The sequence below is a fragment of the Bubalus bubalis genome, chromosome 10 (assembly GCF_019923935.1).
Source record: "Bubalus bubalis isolate 160015118507 breed Murrah chromosome 10, NDDB_SH_1, whole genome shotgun sequence".
Classification (NCBI taxonomy): Eukaryota; Metazoa; Chordata; class Mammalia; order Artiodactyla; family Bovidae; genus Bubalus; species Bubalus bubalis.
In genome coordinates, this window is record NC_059166.1 from 60,535,044 (window position 1) to 60,554,385 (window position 19,342).

At 38.4% G+C, this 19,342-nt stretch overlaps 1 protein-coding gene across 8 annotated transcripts in view; it reads right to left on the reverse strand.

The window, feature by feature from the left end:
* ATG5 (autophagy related 5) overlaps nucleotides 1-19,342 on the reverse strand; it is a 142,144-nt gene that overhangs the window by 92,295 nt on the left and 30,507 nt on the right. For all 8 annotated transcript variants that reach the window (XM_025294664.2, XM_025294660.3, XM_045161962.1 and 5 more), the window contains one exon: nucleotides 11,449-11,611. In XM_025294664.2, the coding sequence (XP_025150449.1) occupies nucleotides 11,449-11,611 (163 nt within the window). The remainder of the gene's footprint in view (nucleotides 1-11,448; nucleotides 11,612-19,342) is intronic.

Genomic DNA, 19,342 nt, shown 5'->3' on the forward strand with positions numbered 1-19,342 from the left:
TATTTATTCATTCAAATCATGTAATTCCCAAGAGCAACCTTTCTCCAGAAGCCAAGTGAAGTATCTTTATGGTTTTACATTAAAACACAAATGCATAAACTTTTTAGATTTCCATCATTATTTCTAATTACAGAAAGCAAAATACCAAAAGATTGATGTAAAACACGTAATATAGTAAAATGCTTGTTTGTTCCACAGTAAAACTTAATTGAATGTTCAAGCAAGTTATAAATTTTCTCTAAGCAAATTCTTGAAGCCACACACACAGTTTCAGACTGAACCTATTAACCTTACTGTACTGCAGACAGAACAATAATGGAAATGACTAATTCAGCCGTATGCAGAAAAAAAAGCAAGCCACAGTTAGTGGCTAGAAAGAACGGTCAAACACCGGGAACACATGGGATTGCTCTGTATTCACTGCCTTGTATCACTGGGACATTAACTGTCCTATCCTTCCAGATGAAATAGTAAAGAGGGTACTCTTTATTATTATTACATGGTGAAAGTAAATAAGAATGAAATTACACGCTGCTGCACTTGATCCAAAAATGGCAACCCACTCCAGTATTCTTGCCTGGAAAATCCCATGGACGGTGGAACCTGGTAGGCTACAGGGGTCACAAAGAGTCAGACATGACTGAGCGACTTCAAATCTGCTGACACACACTCACAACACTATCAACAATTCTATCAACATCTAACTCAACACATCTCGAAATGAATGTCTCAGAGACATTTCAAACTTTCGTCTTCAAAGCTGACCTTCTCAATTTGGCTTTGCTCCTCATCCCAAACCTATTCTTTAACTAGTTATTTCATATCATGGTATAAAGTACCCCTACCCATCCAGCTGCCCAGGTCGGAACTCAGGAATGATTCCTTTCTTTCAACCTAACCTTGAAACCGTATACAAGCCCTTGTGTCCCCATCCTTTGAAGTAAAAGGCTTTTGTTTTAGTTTTCCAGGCCTCACTTGAGTCTCTAAAGCCTGACTCAAGAGTTAATGATTAGGAAATGTGAAGATGTGGAAACAAAGAATAATAGTTGTTGGGCTCGGAAACTGTTTAGACCATAAATCCACCACAGTAGAATCACCCAACTCACAGTTCCCTGAAAGATGGAAACACTCCTAAGTTGTTTTTATAGGAAGAAAATCCCCACCAGATTAAAACTGCTGACTGCAAGAATATAGATCCTAGACTGGTTAGAAACAGAAGCCTGACAATGCTTGCAGCTTCACCTCGATGCCAACCAGCCTGAGAACTGTGCACAAGCTAATCACGCTCCTTGTAGCCCCCTCCCTCACACTGCCTTAAAAACCTCTTCCCTGAAAGTCAGCAGGGACAACGGGTCTCTGGAGCGTGAGCTGCCCATTCTCCTTGCTCTGGTGCCCTGCAGTAAATGCTGTACTTTCCTGCACCACAACCTGGTTGTCTGTCGACTGGCTTTACTGAGTGCAGGGGAGCAGACCCAAGATTGGTTTGTTAACAACCTTACTATCCAGTCTAACAACAGATTCTGTCAAGCCTTGCTCCAAAATAAACCCCAGATTTATTGACGCTTCTCCATCTCGATCATCATGACCCTAAAGACCACCATCACCTTATACCTGGACCTACTACTACAGACTCTCTCCCCTTCCACTCCTGGCTCCCTCTATTTCACTCACCATTCAGTAGCTAGAATGTTCTTCCATCATATTCTGTATCTCATCACTCTCCTGCTTAAAAATCCTCCTACAGCTTCCCACTGCACTTAGTATAGAAATTCTTTCCCCTGACTTAAAAGGACCTATATTATCCAGCTCTTTCCCATCTCTCTAACCTCATCTCATGTCACTGGCCAAGACACAGTGGTCTTCTTTCTATTCCTTAAAATGTACCAAATTCAATATGCCATTCCCCAATTTGACTAGTTTCCTCTCATCTTTAAGACTTGAGCTTAAACATCATCTCCTCAAACAGGTCTTCTATAACTATCTTAATAAAAACAGGCCCAATTCCTAATTATCTCTATTCTCAGCACTTTATTGCTTTCAAAACAGAGTAAGATCACTTCCAAAAGGAAGCTGTCACATAAGACTCATGGAAAGAACTAGATAATAGAAAAGTGACATTTTTGCTACACAGAATTTTTTTTAATGATGAGACTACAGGATAGATTGGTCTCACAAGTAAGAAGAGAAATCTGACAAGCACACTAGAGGAGAAGGGTATCCCAGGGGAAAACACTTAGGTTATCTCTCACTTTTGGTGAAAGCTAAAAATAGGATTGTTCTTCAACATTACCTAGCACTTTCCCCCACCTGAGGGCCCTGCTGTTCCTTCTGCCTGCTGCTGCTGCTAAGTCGATTCAGTTGTGTCCGACTCTGTGCGACCCCATAGACGGCAGCCCACCAGGCTCCCCCATCCCTGGGATTCTCCAGGCAAGAACACTGGAGTGGGTTGCCATTTCCTTCTCCAATGCATGAAAGTGAAAAGTGAAAGGGAAGTCGCTCAGTCATGTCCGACTCTTCGCGACCCCATGGACTGCAGCCCACTAGGCTCCTCCGTCCATGGGATTTTCCAGGCAAGAGTATTGGAGTGGGGTGCCACTGCCTTCTCCTCCTTCTGCCTAGGAAGGTATTATTCACCCCAGATAAAAGCATGGTCCTGCTTCAGATCTTCATTTAATGTCATCCAACCAGTGATACCTTCTGTGACCACCTGATTAAAAATAGCAATGCCCTCTCCTAACACAGAACATTCTCTCTTTGCATGCTTCTTCTCCCAGGAGGCTCATCATAAGGCGTATAATGCATTTTACTTTTATGTATACTTATTGTCTACCTCCCCCACTATAATGTAAGTTGCATAAGGGCAGGAAATTCAGTCTATTTTGTTCACTACTTTATCTTCAGTATGGATTCAATAATTACCTGTTCAATGAATTAATATTAAAATGACACCCATAAAAGATGAACCAAGTTATAGCATGAATGTGATGGTATTTTTTTATGTGTCAATTTGACCAGCCATGGATGCCCAGACTAAACATTTCTGAGTGTGCCTGTGAGGGTGTTTTGTGCTGAGATTAGCATATATGAGTATGTGGCATTTCAGTAGACAGCCCACGGCAACGTGGACATCATCCCATCAGCCGAGAATGTGAATAGAACAAAAAGTAAGGCAGAGGAAACAGGAATCTGCCCCCTCCTTTTTTCTGCCCCATTTCTTGAACTGAGACATCTCATCTTTTCCTACCATTAGACTAGGATTTATATCAGTAGGATCCTTGGTTCTCAGGACTTCGGACTTGGACTGAATTACACCATTGACTTGTTTGAGTCTTCAGCTTGCAGAAGGCAGACTGTGGGACTTCTAAGCCTCGAAAATCACATAAGTCAATTCCTCATAATAAACCTCCATATGTGTGTGTTCATTCTATATCTCGGCAGAATCCTAATAAAAGGGATATGTAAAAAGAGTGGGAGGGGGCGTCCCTGGTGGCTCAGTGGTAAAGAATCTGTCTGCCAAGGCAGGAGACACGAGTTTGGTCCCTATCCAGGAAGATCCCACATGTTGTGGAACAGCTAAGCCCCTGCACCATAACTACTGAGCCTGTGCTCTAGAGCCCAGGAGCCACAACTACTGAAGCCCATGTGCTGCAACTACCGAAGCCCACATGTCCTAGAGCCCGTGCTCCACAAAAAGAGAAGCTACCACAATGAGAAGCCTGAGCGTCGCAACTAGAGAGCGGCACCCCCATCCCCAAAACCAGAGGAAAGTCCACGGGGCACCAAGACCCAGCAAAGCCAAAAATAAATAAATGAACTGGAGGCCAAATACTAACAACAGATGAGATTTTGTATGAGAAATTATGTCTGTGACACCTAAGGCACATTGAAAAAAGAAGAAGAGTGTAGGAAGGTTAACAACACGGATGAGATGCTGCTGCTGCTGCTGCTGCTACGTCGCTTCAGTCATGTCTGACTCTGTGAGACCCCTTAGACAGTGGCCCACCAGGCTCTGCCATCCCTGGGATTCTCCAGGCAAGAACACTGGAGTGGGTTGCCATTTCTTTCTCCAATGCATGAAAGTAAAAAGTGAAAGGGAAGTCGCTCAGTCGTGTCCAACTCTTCGCGACCCCATGGACTGCAGCCTACCAGACTCCTGTCCGTGCGATATTCCAGGCAAGAGTACTGGAGTGGGGTTTATTTAAAAAAAAAAAAAAAGAGGAAAAACAAAACAAGCTTCATAAACCATGCATGGCAAAGGAATGCAAGGAGAACATTATTGGGAAAGACAGTATCGTACTAAGAGACAACAGAGAGCTCAACTATCCAGCTTCTCTTTAGTTTCCATTTTCTTCAACAACAGAGTGATTTTCAAAGAAGAAATGTGTGAAAACATAGCTAAAATTAAAATGATGTTTCAAAAAACTCAGACCTAACAGCAGGTACTCGGCTTTAAAAATTAATGCAAGCCTTCAGATAAAGGAAAATTACTTCAGTGGACACGAAAAGAACTTAAAGATAGGATTACAAAACCAATGAAGAACTTAAAGATAGGATTACAAAACCAATGCCAATAATCTTATGAAACAATGGAAAATGAGAGAGATGCTTGAGGTCAGCAGACAGACAAATGTTTCAACCTAAAAATATGAATGGATTTTATCAACTGGTAAGCCTGACATCAATCTTTAGCAAAGTTTTATGTTTTTGAGCATTCAGAAAACAGTAATTAGCAGAAACCAGCATAAATTTTAAAATATGAGTAGCATCAAAGTGACTTATGCTTCTTTTTATGACGGTATTTAAGGGACTGGGTATCAAAAAAATGACTTATCTTGATCACCATGCCCTCGTCAGAACAGCCTACTTAAACGCTTCCAGAATTTATTAAGCTCTTTTCTGCTCCTCAGACTAACCCATATCATTCCCTGTGCTGGGAACACTTTCATCACAACCACTCTGCTCCCTATCCTTTTCTCTACAGCCCAAACCATAAATGTAATAATTATTCAAAGGCTGTCTGTTTAATGTCTGCCTCCCCCACCAGGTTGCAAACTCTGAGGGGAGGAATCATGGCTGTTGTACTCAGCCCAGTGGCCCCTATGCCCAGCACAGTGCCTGGCACATGGTGGATTCTTATAATGGGCTAATCCATACTACTAGGATCTGGGCATAACTCTCCTGTACAGAAAGCTGGTTCCAAGACTTGATTAAATATCAGAGTATAAAGTCTGTGAAGAATATAAATCTGTGAGCAATCTTGGTGGCATTAATCTAATTTCTATAAACTCAAAAGTGGAGAAGGGGTGAGAATAGATGAAACAAGACTGGCCATATACTAGTAACTGCTGAGGCTGGGTGATGGATATGTGGACACTCATCACGCTATTTTCTCTGCTCTTATTTATACAAAATGATCCCAGTGTTCTCATGACTGATTAAAAAAAAAAAAACACTGAGTTTTTCTAAAGAAAGGAAGTTTACCAAATAGTGACCTTTCATTAAGACAAAAGGTTCAAGAAGAGTACTTATGCTTCCTATTGACAGTTCAACTTAGGAATCTCCTTCCACACCACTTACACATTGGAACAGCACTGACACTAAGATAACAGCACAGAAAGGAAGCTTCAAGATAGAGATTTAAGTCCAAAAATCTCTTGTCTTTCTGTTTTAGTAGTCTTTCTGTGATACCCCATTTATTTCTAGAAAACTTATCTACTGCCTTTTACCTAAGTCCTGCTTAAAAAGGCCAAGGAGGAAAGGAGAGGTAAAGTGAGAAAGAGGGAGAGATAAATGATAAACAATAATTATTCTTCCAGGAAATCCTCTGGAAATATCTAATCATCAGAATTCAAGTGTAAGTGATTACCACTGGACAGTCATGAGTTTGAGTCTTGTGAGGTATAACCACCTCGACATTTATAAGGAAACTCCAGTTTAGAGAGAAGAGTGATCTACTATGGGCACACAACTAATAGTAGAGAAGCAAAGAAAGAGCAGGCCCAGTGCCTTCTTGAACCAATAGACTCTCAGTCCAACACTCAGTCTCAGTCCAGCTGACAAAAACCAAGCAATGCAAACACAGCCCAACTATCTCTATTGTATAAGCTTGCTAGAATCATTGTTTGTTTTATATCACCTAAAATCATTGTTTGTTTTATATCACCTAACAAGCAAAAGTATTTTCAAAATGCTACAACTTATCATAAAATTCACCTTTGGTTAATCACTGCTGCTGCTGCTAAGTCTCTTCAGTGTGACTCCATAGACGGCAGCCCACCAGGCTCCCCCATCCCTGGGATTCTCCAGGCAAGAACACTGGAGTGGGCTGCCATTTCCTTCTCCAATGCATGAAAGTGAAATCACTATTTTCTCTTAAAAATCAGTTTTAATTTAAAATGGTACATTACCAAATAATGCCTCTAAAACATAACTTAGCTCAAAGGATTAATGATACTTTATAAACAATGTAAATTTTCAATAATTAGCAGTCAAAACTTGCATTTATTTGAAGGTCTATGGAACTTATTTGATATCATCTTTTCTTTTTTGGTATACCCAGAAAGTCAAAGCTAAAAACTGTCATATATTATCTTAAAAATATTTTTTAGAGATTTCTTCAAATCTCTAGCTTATAAGAAGAACCTTCTGACATTTAATAGAAAATAGCCTGCAAACATAGTGACAGGTTCCTCATAAATAATAAAAATGCTACTTTCTTTTCTTTTTTTGTGGTCATTACCTTTGTTTCAAGGAGAGCTTAGACACTCTTGTAACTAAAATGAAAACCGGTAAAAAACACTGAAAGGCACAGTATGTCTTAAATGAGTTTTCTTGGTTTCAAAAGCTTTTCTTATTTCTCTTTCACAGAGACCTGAAAAATTAAAATTAGCATTTGAAAGTATTCAAAAATTGTTTAAATTGTTTAGTTGCTATGTTCTACAGGTGCAGTTCTGAATGAAATATATTTACCATCTGCTTTGTCTCAGTTCTGCCAATTTACAATTACACTAAACAACAGGTGAAACATCTTTGCCCTAACAAATTTATAAGGCTTTCTTTTGGATGGAAAAATTCTTAAATATAAAAAACGACTTCCATATTAAAATTGTTACAGGTACTTCCTCTTTTTTACACTAATATTAATCTATTTATGAAAAGCTGTTAACATTTCCTGGCTGTACTAGATAGGATTAAAATAAAGGAGTCAGTCAGTCAATATTTATTTTGTCCATTCTATGCCTAAAGGTATACTTGGTACTGGGGATACAGAAAATGCATGATATACTATAAGCAAGAGAAAGTTATATTCTACCAGAATACATAAACCATAACTATACCAGAGTGTGAAACATGAGAGCAAAAATGCAGATGAATGGACAAGGAGCCGTAACAGCATGAAAATATAAATGGTTCTGCCTCCACCTGGCTGTAAGTTTCGTCAAAACAGGATCCATGTTTGTTCTATCACTGCTGGGTGATCACTAGCTCCTAGCATAGTGTCAGGTACATGACAGGTGTTCAAAAGATACTTCATTTGGCTAAAAAAACAATGAAAGAGCCAAGATTTCATGTAGAGGGTGGAAACAGAGAGGAACATTAAAACATTAAGTAAAAAATTAAATAGACTAAAAGAAAGGAAAAGGTTATTCCAGGAAGAAGGAACAGCATGAACTACTACACCCACCTTTCACCAATTTACCTTAATGCAGGCAACAGTCAACATTTTACCCAGCTGAAGATTTCCTAAATGTATATTTCACCTTTAAAAAGTTGAGTTTCCACAGGACTCCACATGTAGGATTTGGAGTGTGTAAACTCAATCATTACCAGTACCAATAAAACCAAACATAATAGCTACAAAAATAATTTATAGCTAAAAAAGGAATCAAGTATAATTTAACCACATACCATTTTAAGTTGGAGTTTATGAAACTCAATTTGAAAAGTACTTTAATAAAAGTGAAGTGAATAAAAATAACTTTAAAACAGTCACACAACCAAGAAAGACTATATAAGCTAAGACAAAAACAGGAAAAAAGGAATTTTAGGCCAAAAAAATTGCAACAAAGGCAGTTATTAGACTAAATCTGATACGTTTATACCAAATTCTGAAAGTGTGACATGATGAGTCATGCTCTGCATGCGTGTGTGCTAAGTCACTTCAGTCGTGTCCAACTCTTTTCGACCCTGTGGACTGTAGCACGCCAGGCTCCTCTGTCCACGGGATTCTCCAGGCAAGAGAACTGGAATACTGGAGGGGTTGCCATGCCCTCCTCCAGTGGATCTTCCTGACTCAGGGATCAAACCCACATCTCTAATGTCTTCTGCATTGGCAGGCGAGTCCTTTACCACCAGTGCCACCTGGGAAGTCATGCTTTAGATCAATGACAAATAAAAGCTATTGGTGTAATAACCTGTAGGCTCACAAATGTTTTGTAAAAGGGTTAGAGAGTAAATATTATAAGTTGTGGGCCACATGGTCTCTTCTAAAACTAGTAACTCAGCAGCTGTAGCATGAAAATAGCTATAAACATACTTAAATGAACTGGGGTGGCAGGGGTCTAATAAAGCTTTATTTACAAAAACAGGTAGCTGGCTCATGACCACAGTTTGCCAACCCCTGTTCTTGAGTTTCCAAAGTGACTTCTCAGTATTTTATCAAGACAGCTTTACTTCCTTTCAAACTCTTTCACATAAACTGTATTAGTGTTTCATAAAATCTTCTAAAGACACATAAGAAAACAAAGCAGATATTCTTTTGTTTTACAGATAAAGAAACTGAAGCTAAAGGGACTGAGTGACTTGCCCAAAGGAGCTGCCAGAAGAACTGAGACTAAAAACCACACCTTTGTTGTTTTCACAACTCTTACCCATCACCTTCTGTACCCAATTATGCAATGCCCCAGCTCAAAGAGTTCAATCATTTTTAGAATCCTCTGTAGAATCCCTGGGCTCTCTATAGCTGACTCATCATCCTCATGATAGATTTCAAGAACATCTATTTAAAAGTCTATCTAAATTATTTACTTATATTCCGAAGCCAAATCACTCTCAGATCCCTTCTCTCTTTAGGATATTTCTGTCTTATTGCATTTAAGTAATCTTATTCATAAGCCTCCTGAAACGCCACTTCATCTACAAACAGCCAGTCAGGAAAAAGAAAAAGTACTCCTTCTTAAGGGGTTGTAAACTCTTTTGATCACTTAATAAGAGTATGTGTACTCAGTAATACAAATGAGGTGAAAGGCCTGGTGCTTTCCTTTTGCAAAGCTTACAACCTAACTGATACATATGAGAGGCACAAATACAAAACTAAGGAGCAACTCCATGTAACTTGGATCAAATATAAGAAACTTGAAATAAATGAGCAAATTTATAGGACACGTCATAAAATAATACCTTTGTACTACAGAAGTCAAAGACAATGCCCTGCAGTTTTCATAATGAAAGTTTAATAAATACTAAATCACTACAGACATCTCTTTGACATGGTAATTATGCAGTACAAAAGATAAAACTGTATCATATTTTTTCAATTTTTTTTTTTAGGGGAGTAAGAGGGGTTTCTCTTATTCTAGTTGTTGCCAGGAAAGAGCAGCTTTCTTATTGTACCAAGTTGGTACAATAACTATCAAAGATGGGAAAAATATAGACAGTCCTTGTTCTGCACAGTAGTACAGAACTGGAAAAGTGATCCCATCCCAAGATGAAACCATGCAAAGTGATCCTAATAGTTAATGAGAAAATGTATGACTGTCTGTGATCTTTTAGAAAACTGTCAAAACATTAAAAACCCTGATGCACAGGAAAAAACCCTAAAGGCACAGGAAAATGAAAGAAGTAAATAAAACTAGTATTTATTTAGTATGCTGTGTTTTTTATAGTGCACCAATTAAAACATTAGGCACATGGAGAATCGAAGGACTTTATTTGTAAAACTCAAGCACAATTTAAACAGTGCTTGCTTTCTTGACATATAACTTACAAGCAAGCATCTTTCCTGAACCTTGGCAAACTGTCATACTCCTTTCTAAGTTTGGATCAACTTCAAACATGTTACTTGCACTTTCAAGGTCAGAAATATCCCTGTTCCTTTAATGAGATATTTTTGCCAGCATCATTCCCTCCAGGATAACTTTATCATTTTCAACACAACTAGTTCACTCACGTGTGTGGAAGAGTTTGCCTTTACTAAGTTCCTATGGCTGCATTTCTGAAGTCCCTCAATCTGGTAGTGTCGAGTCTCCCAGTTATATCTTCTAAAATTCCACTGCATTTTATTCAAATTTCACTTCCAGCACTATCACTTTTTGTTTCTTTGCTACACTTTCATCTTTCTTGGCTAATTCCCCCTTTCAATAATCCAGTTTCACAAATGTTACATGGGTTTATCTATGGATACAAGGAAGCAACAATGCTTTGCTGTCTGTGAGTGAACAACATAACGGCTGCATAAGGACCATTCGGAGAAGGCAACGGCACCCCACTCCAGTACTCCTGCCTGGAGAATCCCATGGATGGAGGAGCCTGGTGGGCTGCAGTCCATGCGGTAGCTGAGGGTCGCACACGACTGAGCGACTTCACTTTCACTTTTCATTTTCATGTACTGGAGAAGGAAATGGCAACCCACTCCAGTGTTCTTGCCTGGAGAATCCCAGGGACGGTGGAGCCTGGTGGGCTGCAATCTATGGGGTCACACAGAGTCGGACACGACTGAAGTGACTTAGCAGCAAGGACCATTCACTGACAAGACACTGAAAGGAGTGGCATGATTGGTCACTGATTATGATGTGTGTCTGCTGTCACATAATCACTGAAAAACTTGCATTATTTAACTGAAATTCATGCAGATTTGACCCATGCAAAGTGAGAACTGCCTGTACACAGAACTGCGTGAAGACACTGGAGGGCAATCAATTGTAGGCAAGGTTAAGGAACTATGATCTCTAAGAGACAGAGAACACAGCAGTAAGGTGCAGACTGCCCTCAGCTTTTCCCTGGAGTGTATTTTCTAAATCCCAGCCAGGAGAGGGAGAATCTGAGCACAAGGCAAGGCTTACTGTTCTGAGAAAGCAGAGACTAGAGTCTGTGCCCCTACGCAAGTGGAGGTATTTTGGTACATTCAGAGGGTATTCAGTTGCAGTTCCAGAAAGATCATGACTATAAGTAAGGCCACTTTTTCCAGAAGCTAAAGACAGGAAGTTTATCCTGTTTTATGTCATGCACAAAGGAAGCTGTCTAATGCTAGGAAATTCAGGAAGAGAGGATGCTAGACGAGTACAAGCTAAGTAAGGGATGACCAAAAGTAGCTTCTTTGTGAAATTTTGTGCACAGAGGCTGCAATTTAAACTTGTACCACCAACCCTAAGATGTACCAACTACTCAAAGGATACAGTTACTTCATACTTCATAAAGTGGTATTGTGAAATTAAACACTGCTATATTTACCATTTTGTAAACCCATCCAGAGTTGCTTGTGATCTTTTTTCTGCATTTCATTGATTACTTGACTTTTGTGCTTTAAAGCATCAGCTTCTTTCACACAAGACATAAAATGAGCTTCAATTACATCCTTAGATGGACAGTGTAGAAGGTCCTTTTCTGGAAAACTCTATCAAAAGGAAAAAAAACACATATTAAACAGGTATGCACATTACAAAATTAGTGCCTCAAGAACTGTTACCTCCCACAATTTTTCAATATTTTAAGCAAACCACCTCATACCTTCACAATAGACATTTTGACTTAACTCCAAATATTTTAAAAGTTAACTTAAAAATCTTTAGCTATCTGGCATAGTCTGACTTTCTCTAATCCCTGTGTGATATGGTATGAATTTATACAACTCGAAAAAAGAAATGAAAGAGTAATTCTAAAAATACTGGGATGGCCAAAAACTTGGTTCAGTTTCCCTGCCCTGAACGAACTTTTTGGCCAACCCAACAACTTTTTGACCGACCGTACCAAGTACTAACAAGAATGAGGATGGAAAAGCAAAATGGTACAACCACTTTGGAAAACAGGCTGGTAGTTTCTTTAAAAAAGCAAACAAACATTTATCATCTGATATTCTGTAACTAGTATTTACTTAAGAGCAATAAAAGCATGTGTCCACACAAAGAATTGTATATGAATGTTCATAGCAGCTTTATTTGCAGCAGTAAGAACACAGGAAACAACCCAAATGTCAACAGGTAAACAAATATATAAACTGTGGTATAAACTTATCAAAGTGTGCACTTTTAACATGTATAATTTGCTTTACGTCAATTAGAGCTTAACAAAGCTGTTAAAATGTAAGGTCGAATTGCTAAATTTACATTCTTTACCTTCACTGAATCTTTTAGGCAGTTGAGGCAAGGATAACTGGACAAATAGCATTTATGTAAATGAGATGACTAATGCACTTTTCACCAAAAAAAAAAAGAAAGATATTAACAATAACAGCTAACTCTAATATAGAACACTTAGTATGTGACACTGTACCAAGACTTTTAATACGGATTATATAATTTTCATAAAAACTCTTGAGGTAAACATTACTGTTATTGCTATTTTACAGATTAAAAATATATATAAATAAAGCTCTGGGAGTAAATACAATTGCACAGCTTGCAAGTGGTGGAGCTAGGGTTAGTCTGACTCAACAGTCCCAGCTTTTAAACCACTATGCAATACCACTTCCTCCCTAAGACCTAAATACGTATTTAATGATTATATTCAAACATTATCTTACCAAAAAAAGATATTGTTCTATAAGTCCTTTAATAAAAATTGAGTCAAATAATAATGGCAGAAAATAGCACTTAGTTACAGCCTACTCAAGCTATTACCTACTCAATTACCCAAGTCACAGATAGCTCCTAAATGACAAGGAAATTTACCACAGATACCTTCCTACCAAAAGAAAAGGCACTTGATTACCTATAGCTATCTCCTAAATCACATTTTTAAAATACAAATAATCAGTCACATCTCCCTCTATTCTCACAGAGTTCAGGCCCACAGCTTCTGCTGAGTAAAACATGAGCCACTACATAACTACCCATTAGAGCAGAAGGAAACAGCTGAGACCACCAAATTGTCTCTCTTAGGTACAAAAGGATTCCAGATTCACGGTGCTCTTGAACTAGAAGCCCATGAAGAATTAAGATGGATGCTTTCAGACACAGGCACACAAAGGCAAAGAAGAGGAGAAAATATAAAATTTCGTAACAATGAGAAGGCAAAAGAGTATGAGTGACAGACAAAACTAAAAGATGAGAGAGATATGGGCAACAGAGAGAGTGTCCATGCCTCAAGCAACTTCACAGTCAGCTATATTTGCTTTCTATTAGCTAGCCTGAAGGGATTTACCCTGGCTTTTGGACCAGGACAAAGAATTGACTGCATATCATATCAATTCTATTACAGTCAAATGAACAAGCAGTATGATAATTATTGTTATTTAAAAAAAAATTTAGTTTTGTTATGCTTGATCTATAAAATTAGATGGGCTTTATTCAGATATTATACAGTTCACTGTGCTGCTAATTATCCACTCTGGTTATGAATGTGTGGCAGAAAATATAAAAGTTCATACTCCAAAAAAAGACTGTTTTCATGTAGTCTGAATTATGACCTGAAAAGTTCAAGTGTTAGTCGCTCAGTTGTGTCCAACTCTCTGTGACCCCATGGGCTATAGTTCACCAGGCTCCTCTGTCCATGAAATTCTCCAAGCAAGAATACTGGAGTGGGTTGTCATTTCTTCCTCCAGGGGAACTACCCGACCCAGGGATTGAACCCAGGTCTCATGCATTACAGGCAGATTCTTTACCATTTGAGCCACCAGGGGAAGACCTAGTTGAGCTCAAAAACTGTTAGAATTTCTTAAAATTGTATGCAACCTGATGATAAAAAAAAAAGGAGTTAGATCTCTCAAACCACCAGTTTGAGAAATCAGGAGGAAAAAAAAATCCCACCATTTTTTATTGCTGCATCAGCATAGGCTGCTAATTCCTTCAATGGCTCTTACAACCAGAACGGTACTGAGGTTTTGCTTTTCCCAGACTTCCATTGCTTTGCGGGTTTCTAAACTTCTAATGCTGACACCTATAACCGATAGCTGACAATTCCAAATAATCAGTCTTCATAGTAAAAGAGGGGGGTCTGTCAAGAGAGTGCATATTTGTACACCTACCCTTCCACAGAGAATGCCCTACATCTCTATGTAGGAGAAAGGTGGACTCTAGTGAACTCAGGGGAAGCACGAGAGCAGAAACAGCCTGCTATGCTTAGGTAGCTGTAGCAGCTGAATTAACAGTTGCCACGAATACAGCATCAAAGGTCTCGGCCAAACCCCACACAGATCCTTCTTATGAAATGCTCTTCTTCCCATGATGAGCTTGGGCTGGGGTGGGAAATCTTCTTTTTGAAAGCTTCACAATAAAATTACAAGCAGAATCTCTATTTGTTACATTACATTTCCAAATCTCTTCTTACATACATTATCTTGTCAGTCCAAACAAATTCTTGCAAATAAAGGCAGCAACTTCAACACCATGTTTTACTTGCTTTCATTAACCTTCCAAGTCAGAATCCTGATAAACTATATCTAATTTCACTTTTACCCTGAAAGGTTCCATTTACTTATGTAATATTACCTGTGTCCTTTAGATAAAATATTAATCCAGGTAGCCTGGAATATGTCCAGACACATTAGAAATAACCAAATAATACTAAATGAAACACTAAATTGAAACTACTTACAAAGTAAGTGGGGGGGAGGGAGAGTCCATTCAATCTATTAATAATAGTATCATAAGCTCTATTATGATAATAGAGCAAAACAAAAAATCATTTTCCATGTAATGCTGAGCCCTCCTCCTCCCTGTTTCCCACCAGCCATCAAGTTCTGTTCAATCTCCACCCTAAATAAATCTGAGAGTTTTGATGAAAATGGGTACTGAATTTTGTCAAAAGCTTTTTTTGCATCTGTTCATCACATCATGATTTCTCTACTTTTTCTGCTAATGTGTTGAATTTACATCAATTCACTGACAATGAAAGTTGAGTCACTCTTGTATTTGTGGGAAATTATAACATGGTCACGGTGTATTATCCTTTTTCACGTTGCTGGATTTGATTTGCTTATATTTTTCTGAGTGTCTGCATCTAAGCTCATCAGAAATGTTGGTCTGCAATTTTCCTTTAATATCTTTTCTACGGCCTGTAAAACAAGTTAGGAATTATTCTCTTCCCTTCTATTTCTGGAAAAAGTCTAAAGACTGATATTGTTTAATTCCTTAAATATTTGCTAGAATTTACCATGCATGAAAACTAGGCAAGGAATTTTACTGTGTGAGAACGTTTCTTTTAAATTACAAATTCAACCTTTATATATATATATATATTTAGGGGCTATTTATATCTGCTACTTTTTTACTGAATTTATCCATTTATCAAATTTACTGGCATAAAGTTGTTCATAATATTTCTTACTATCCTATTAATACTTAACAGGATGTAGTATTTTTCATTCCTGATATCAGAAATTGTGTTTTTGTACTATACAAAGTTTTTCAATTCCCTCTAAGCACCGCTTTAGGTGACTCTCACCAACTTTAATATGTTGTGTTTCCACTATCATTCAGTTTGAAATACTTTAAAACCTCCCTTGTGATTTCTTCTTTGCTGTTGTTCAGTTGTTGTGTCAGACACTCTGCAACACTACGGATTGTTAGCACGCCAGGCTTCCCTGTCCTTCACTATCTCTCAGAGTTTGCTCAAATTCATGTCCATTGAGCCAGTGATGCCATCTAACTATCTCATCCTCTACTGCCCTTTTCTCCTTTGCCTTAGATCTTTCCCAGCATCAGGGTCTTTAGCAATGAGTCGGCTCTTCATATCAGGTGGCCAAAATATTGGAACTTCAGCTTCCACGTGAGTTCTTCCAATGAATATTCAGGAAAGATTTCCTTTAGGATTGACTGGTTTGATCTCCTTGCTTCCAAGAGACTCTCAAGAGTCTTCTCTAGCACCACAGTTCGAAATCATCCATTATTTGGTGCTCAGCCTTCTTTATGGTCCAGCACTCACATCCACACTTGACTACTGGAAAACCCATAGCTTTGACTATATGGACCTTTGTTGGCAAAGTAGTGTCTCTGCTTTTGAATATGCTGTATAGCTTTGTCATAGCTTTCCTTCCAAGGAGCAAGTGTCCTTTAACTTCATGGTTGCAGTCACCATCATCAGTGATTTTGGAGCCCAAGAAAATAAAATCTGTCACTGCTTCTACTTTTTCTCCTTCTATTTGCCACAAAGTGATGGCACAGGATGTCGTGCTCTTAACTCAACTGTTCCATGTGAAGTTCTAACTGTTGCTTCTTAACTTGCATACAGGTTTCTCAGGAGACAGGTATGGTGGTCTGGTAGTCCCATCTCTTTAAGAATTTTCCATTTTGTTGTGATTCACACAGTCAAAGGTTTTAGCTTAGTCAATGAAGCAGATGTTTTTCTGGAATCCCCTTGCTTTCTCTATGATCCAATGAACGTTGGCAATTTGATCTCTGGTTCCTCTGCCTTTTCTAAACCCAGCTTGTACATGTGGAAGTTCTTGGTTCACATACTGTTGAAGTTTAATTTAAAGGATTTTGAGCATAATCTTACTAGCATGAGAAATGAGCACAACTGTATGGTAGCCTGAACATTCTTTGACATTGCTCTTCTTCGGGATTGAAATAAAACTGAATTTTTCCAGTCCCATGGCCACTGCTGGGTTTTCCAAATTTGCTGACATATTGAATGTAGCACTTCAATAGCATCATCTTTTAGGATTTTAAATAGCTCAGCTGAAATTTCATTATTTCCACTAACTTTGTTGGTACTTAATGCTTCCTAAGGCCCACTTGACTTTACACTCCAGGATGTCTGGCTCTAGGTGAGTGACCACACCATCATGGTTATCTGGGTCATTAAGACCTTTTTTGTATAGTTCATCTGTGTATTCTTGCTACTACTTCCTAATATCTTCTGCTTCTATTAGGTCCTTACTGTTTCTGTCCTTTATCATGCCCATCCTTGCATGAAATGTTCCCTTGATCTTTCCAACTTTCTTGAAGAGATCTCTAGTCTTTCCCATTCTACTGCTTTCCTCTAATTCTTTGCATTGTTCATTTAAGAAAGCCTTCTTATCTCTCCCTGCAATTCTCTGGAACTCTGCATTCAGTTCAGTATATCCTTCCCTTTCTCCCTTGCTTTTCACTTTTCTGCCTTCCTCAGCTATTTGTAAAGATTTCCTAGATGATCATTTTGCCTCTTGCATTTCTTTTTATTTGGGACCCACAAGTAAATAAGAGAGGATTTTGCAGACTCATCCTTTAGACAAATGTGGTCACCTATTTTACTTACACATATTATTAACCCTTCCTTAAAATTATATTGGCGGTGGTGGTTTAGTCACCAAGTCCTGTCTGGCTCTTTGCGACCCCATTGACTGTAGCCCGCCAGGCTCCTCTGTCCATGGGATTTCCCAGGCAAGAATACTAGAGTGAGTTGCCATTTCCTTCCCCAGGGGGTCTTCCTGACCCAGGGACTGAACCCACATCTCCTGCACTGCAGGCAGTTTCTTTACTGCTGAACCACCAGTGAAGCCCAAAATATACTATTATCACCTTAAACTGTCATTTCTCTTTTAAAGAAAAGGTCATCTTTTCTATTTATAATTTATTTACCATTTCCAATGCTCTTCATTCTTGCCCATAGCTTCTTTCAGTGGTTTAACGTATCATTCCATTTTCCTTCATTCTCCACTATTTGATGAAAAGTCAGCCATCGTTTACCTACTGTTCTCTTTTATGTGTCATTTTTTGGTGGCTGCTTTCAAGATTTTCTGTTTATAACTGGCTTTCAAAGATTATAATGTGCCTAGGTGTATTTTTCTATATAGTTATTTGCTTTAGATTTGCTGAGCTTCTCTGATACATAGACTTGTGTTTTCTCCTCCAAATTTGGAAAATTACTAACCATTGTATCTTTTTACAAAAAAAAAAAAACCAAAAACTGAGATATAATTCATATACAACTCATTTTAAATTGACCATTTTGAAGACTAGAACCCAGTAGTTTTTAGTATACAATTTACTATAACATTAACATGGTATCTGAAACCACATCAATAAACATTCGACCTCTGTTACATTAAAATTACTGATGCTAATCATGTACTTTGAATGAATCTTTTACACATGCATAATTTTACAACATCATGCACTGCTTATTTGGAATATATTTGTTTACTAAGTTAAGGGTAAATGTTCTCCAAATGTTTTCACATTACCCTATATAAAATCTCTTAAAATCTGACATGATGGTAAACCAATCATAAAGATTCTATGCCTTTCCTATCATTATTACAATCCATCAACTAATTCATTCAATAATTACAGACGGCCTAGAATCCAATGCCAGCTAGGTACCATAAAATGTGTGTGAGTGTCTTTTGTGTCTTTCACTCATATATCTCAGGCTCCTAGAACACTGCTTGGCTGGTCCACAGTAGACTGAGTATTTGTTGAATGAATAAATAAACAGGTAGATATGATGTATCTTAACCTAGATTTCAAAGTTTTTTAGTGTATGACACACACACACACACACACACACACACACACACACATAATCTAACTACCAGAATTACTTTGCAACATAATGGGAAAGATCTGCTAGGCAACATGGAACCTCTACACTTATTATGCTTGAAGCAGTTTTATGTTCATACTATCCTGAACATGAATTATTATACATACAGGCAGACTTGGCTTTTCATAGTAACTGAAACTCATGCATACCAGAACCATGTCCTCCTTCTGTATGGTTTCATAGTAACTAACGTCTGTGGGAACATGGTGCTATTTAAAGCATTTTAGTCCAAATATTAGGGAAATAAATGTCAACGAACCACAAATTCAATTTTAGAAAAATGGGAAGGAAAGCAACTTAGAAAGATATGGAAAGCCTCTGGGCACTCACTTTGAGTAAGTGTCCCTGCTAAGTCACTTCAGTCGTGTCCGACTCTGTGCGACCCCATAGACGGCAGCCCACCAGGCTCCCCTGTTCCTGGGATTCTCCAGGCAAGAACACTGGAGTGGGTTGCCATTTCCTTCTCCAATGCATGAAAGTGAAAAAATAAAGTGAAGTCACTCAGTCATGTCCAATTCCTGGCGACCCCATGTACTGCAGCCCACCAGGCCCCTCCGTCCATGGGATTTGCCAGGCAAGTGTCCCTAATGCAAAGCAAATCAGACTTCTAAATGACTTTTCAAACTCTTAACATGTTTCGCTCCCACTATATCTCACATTT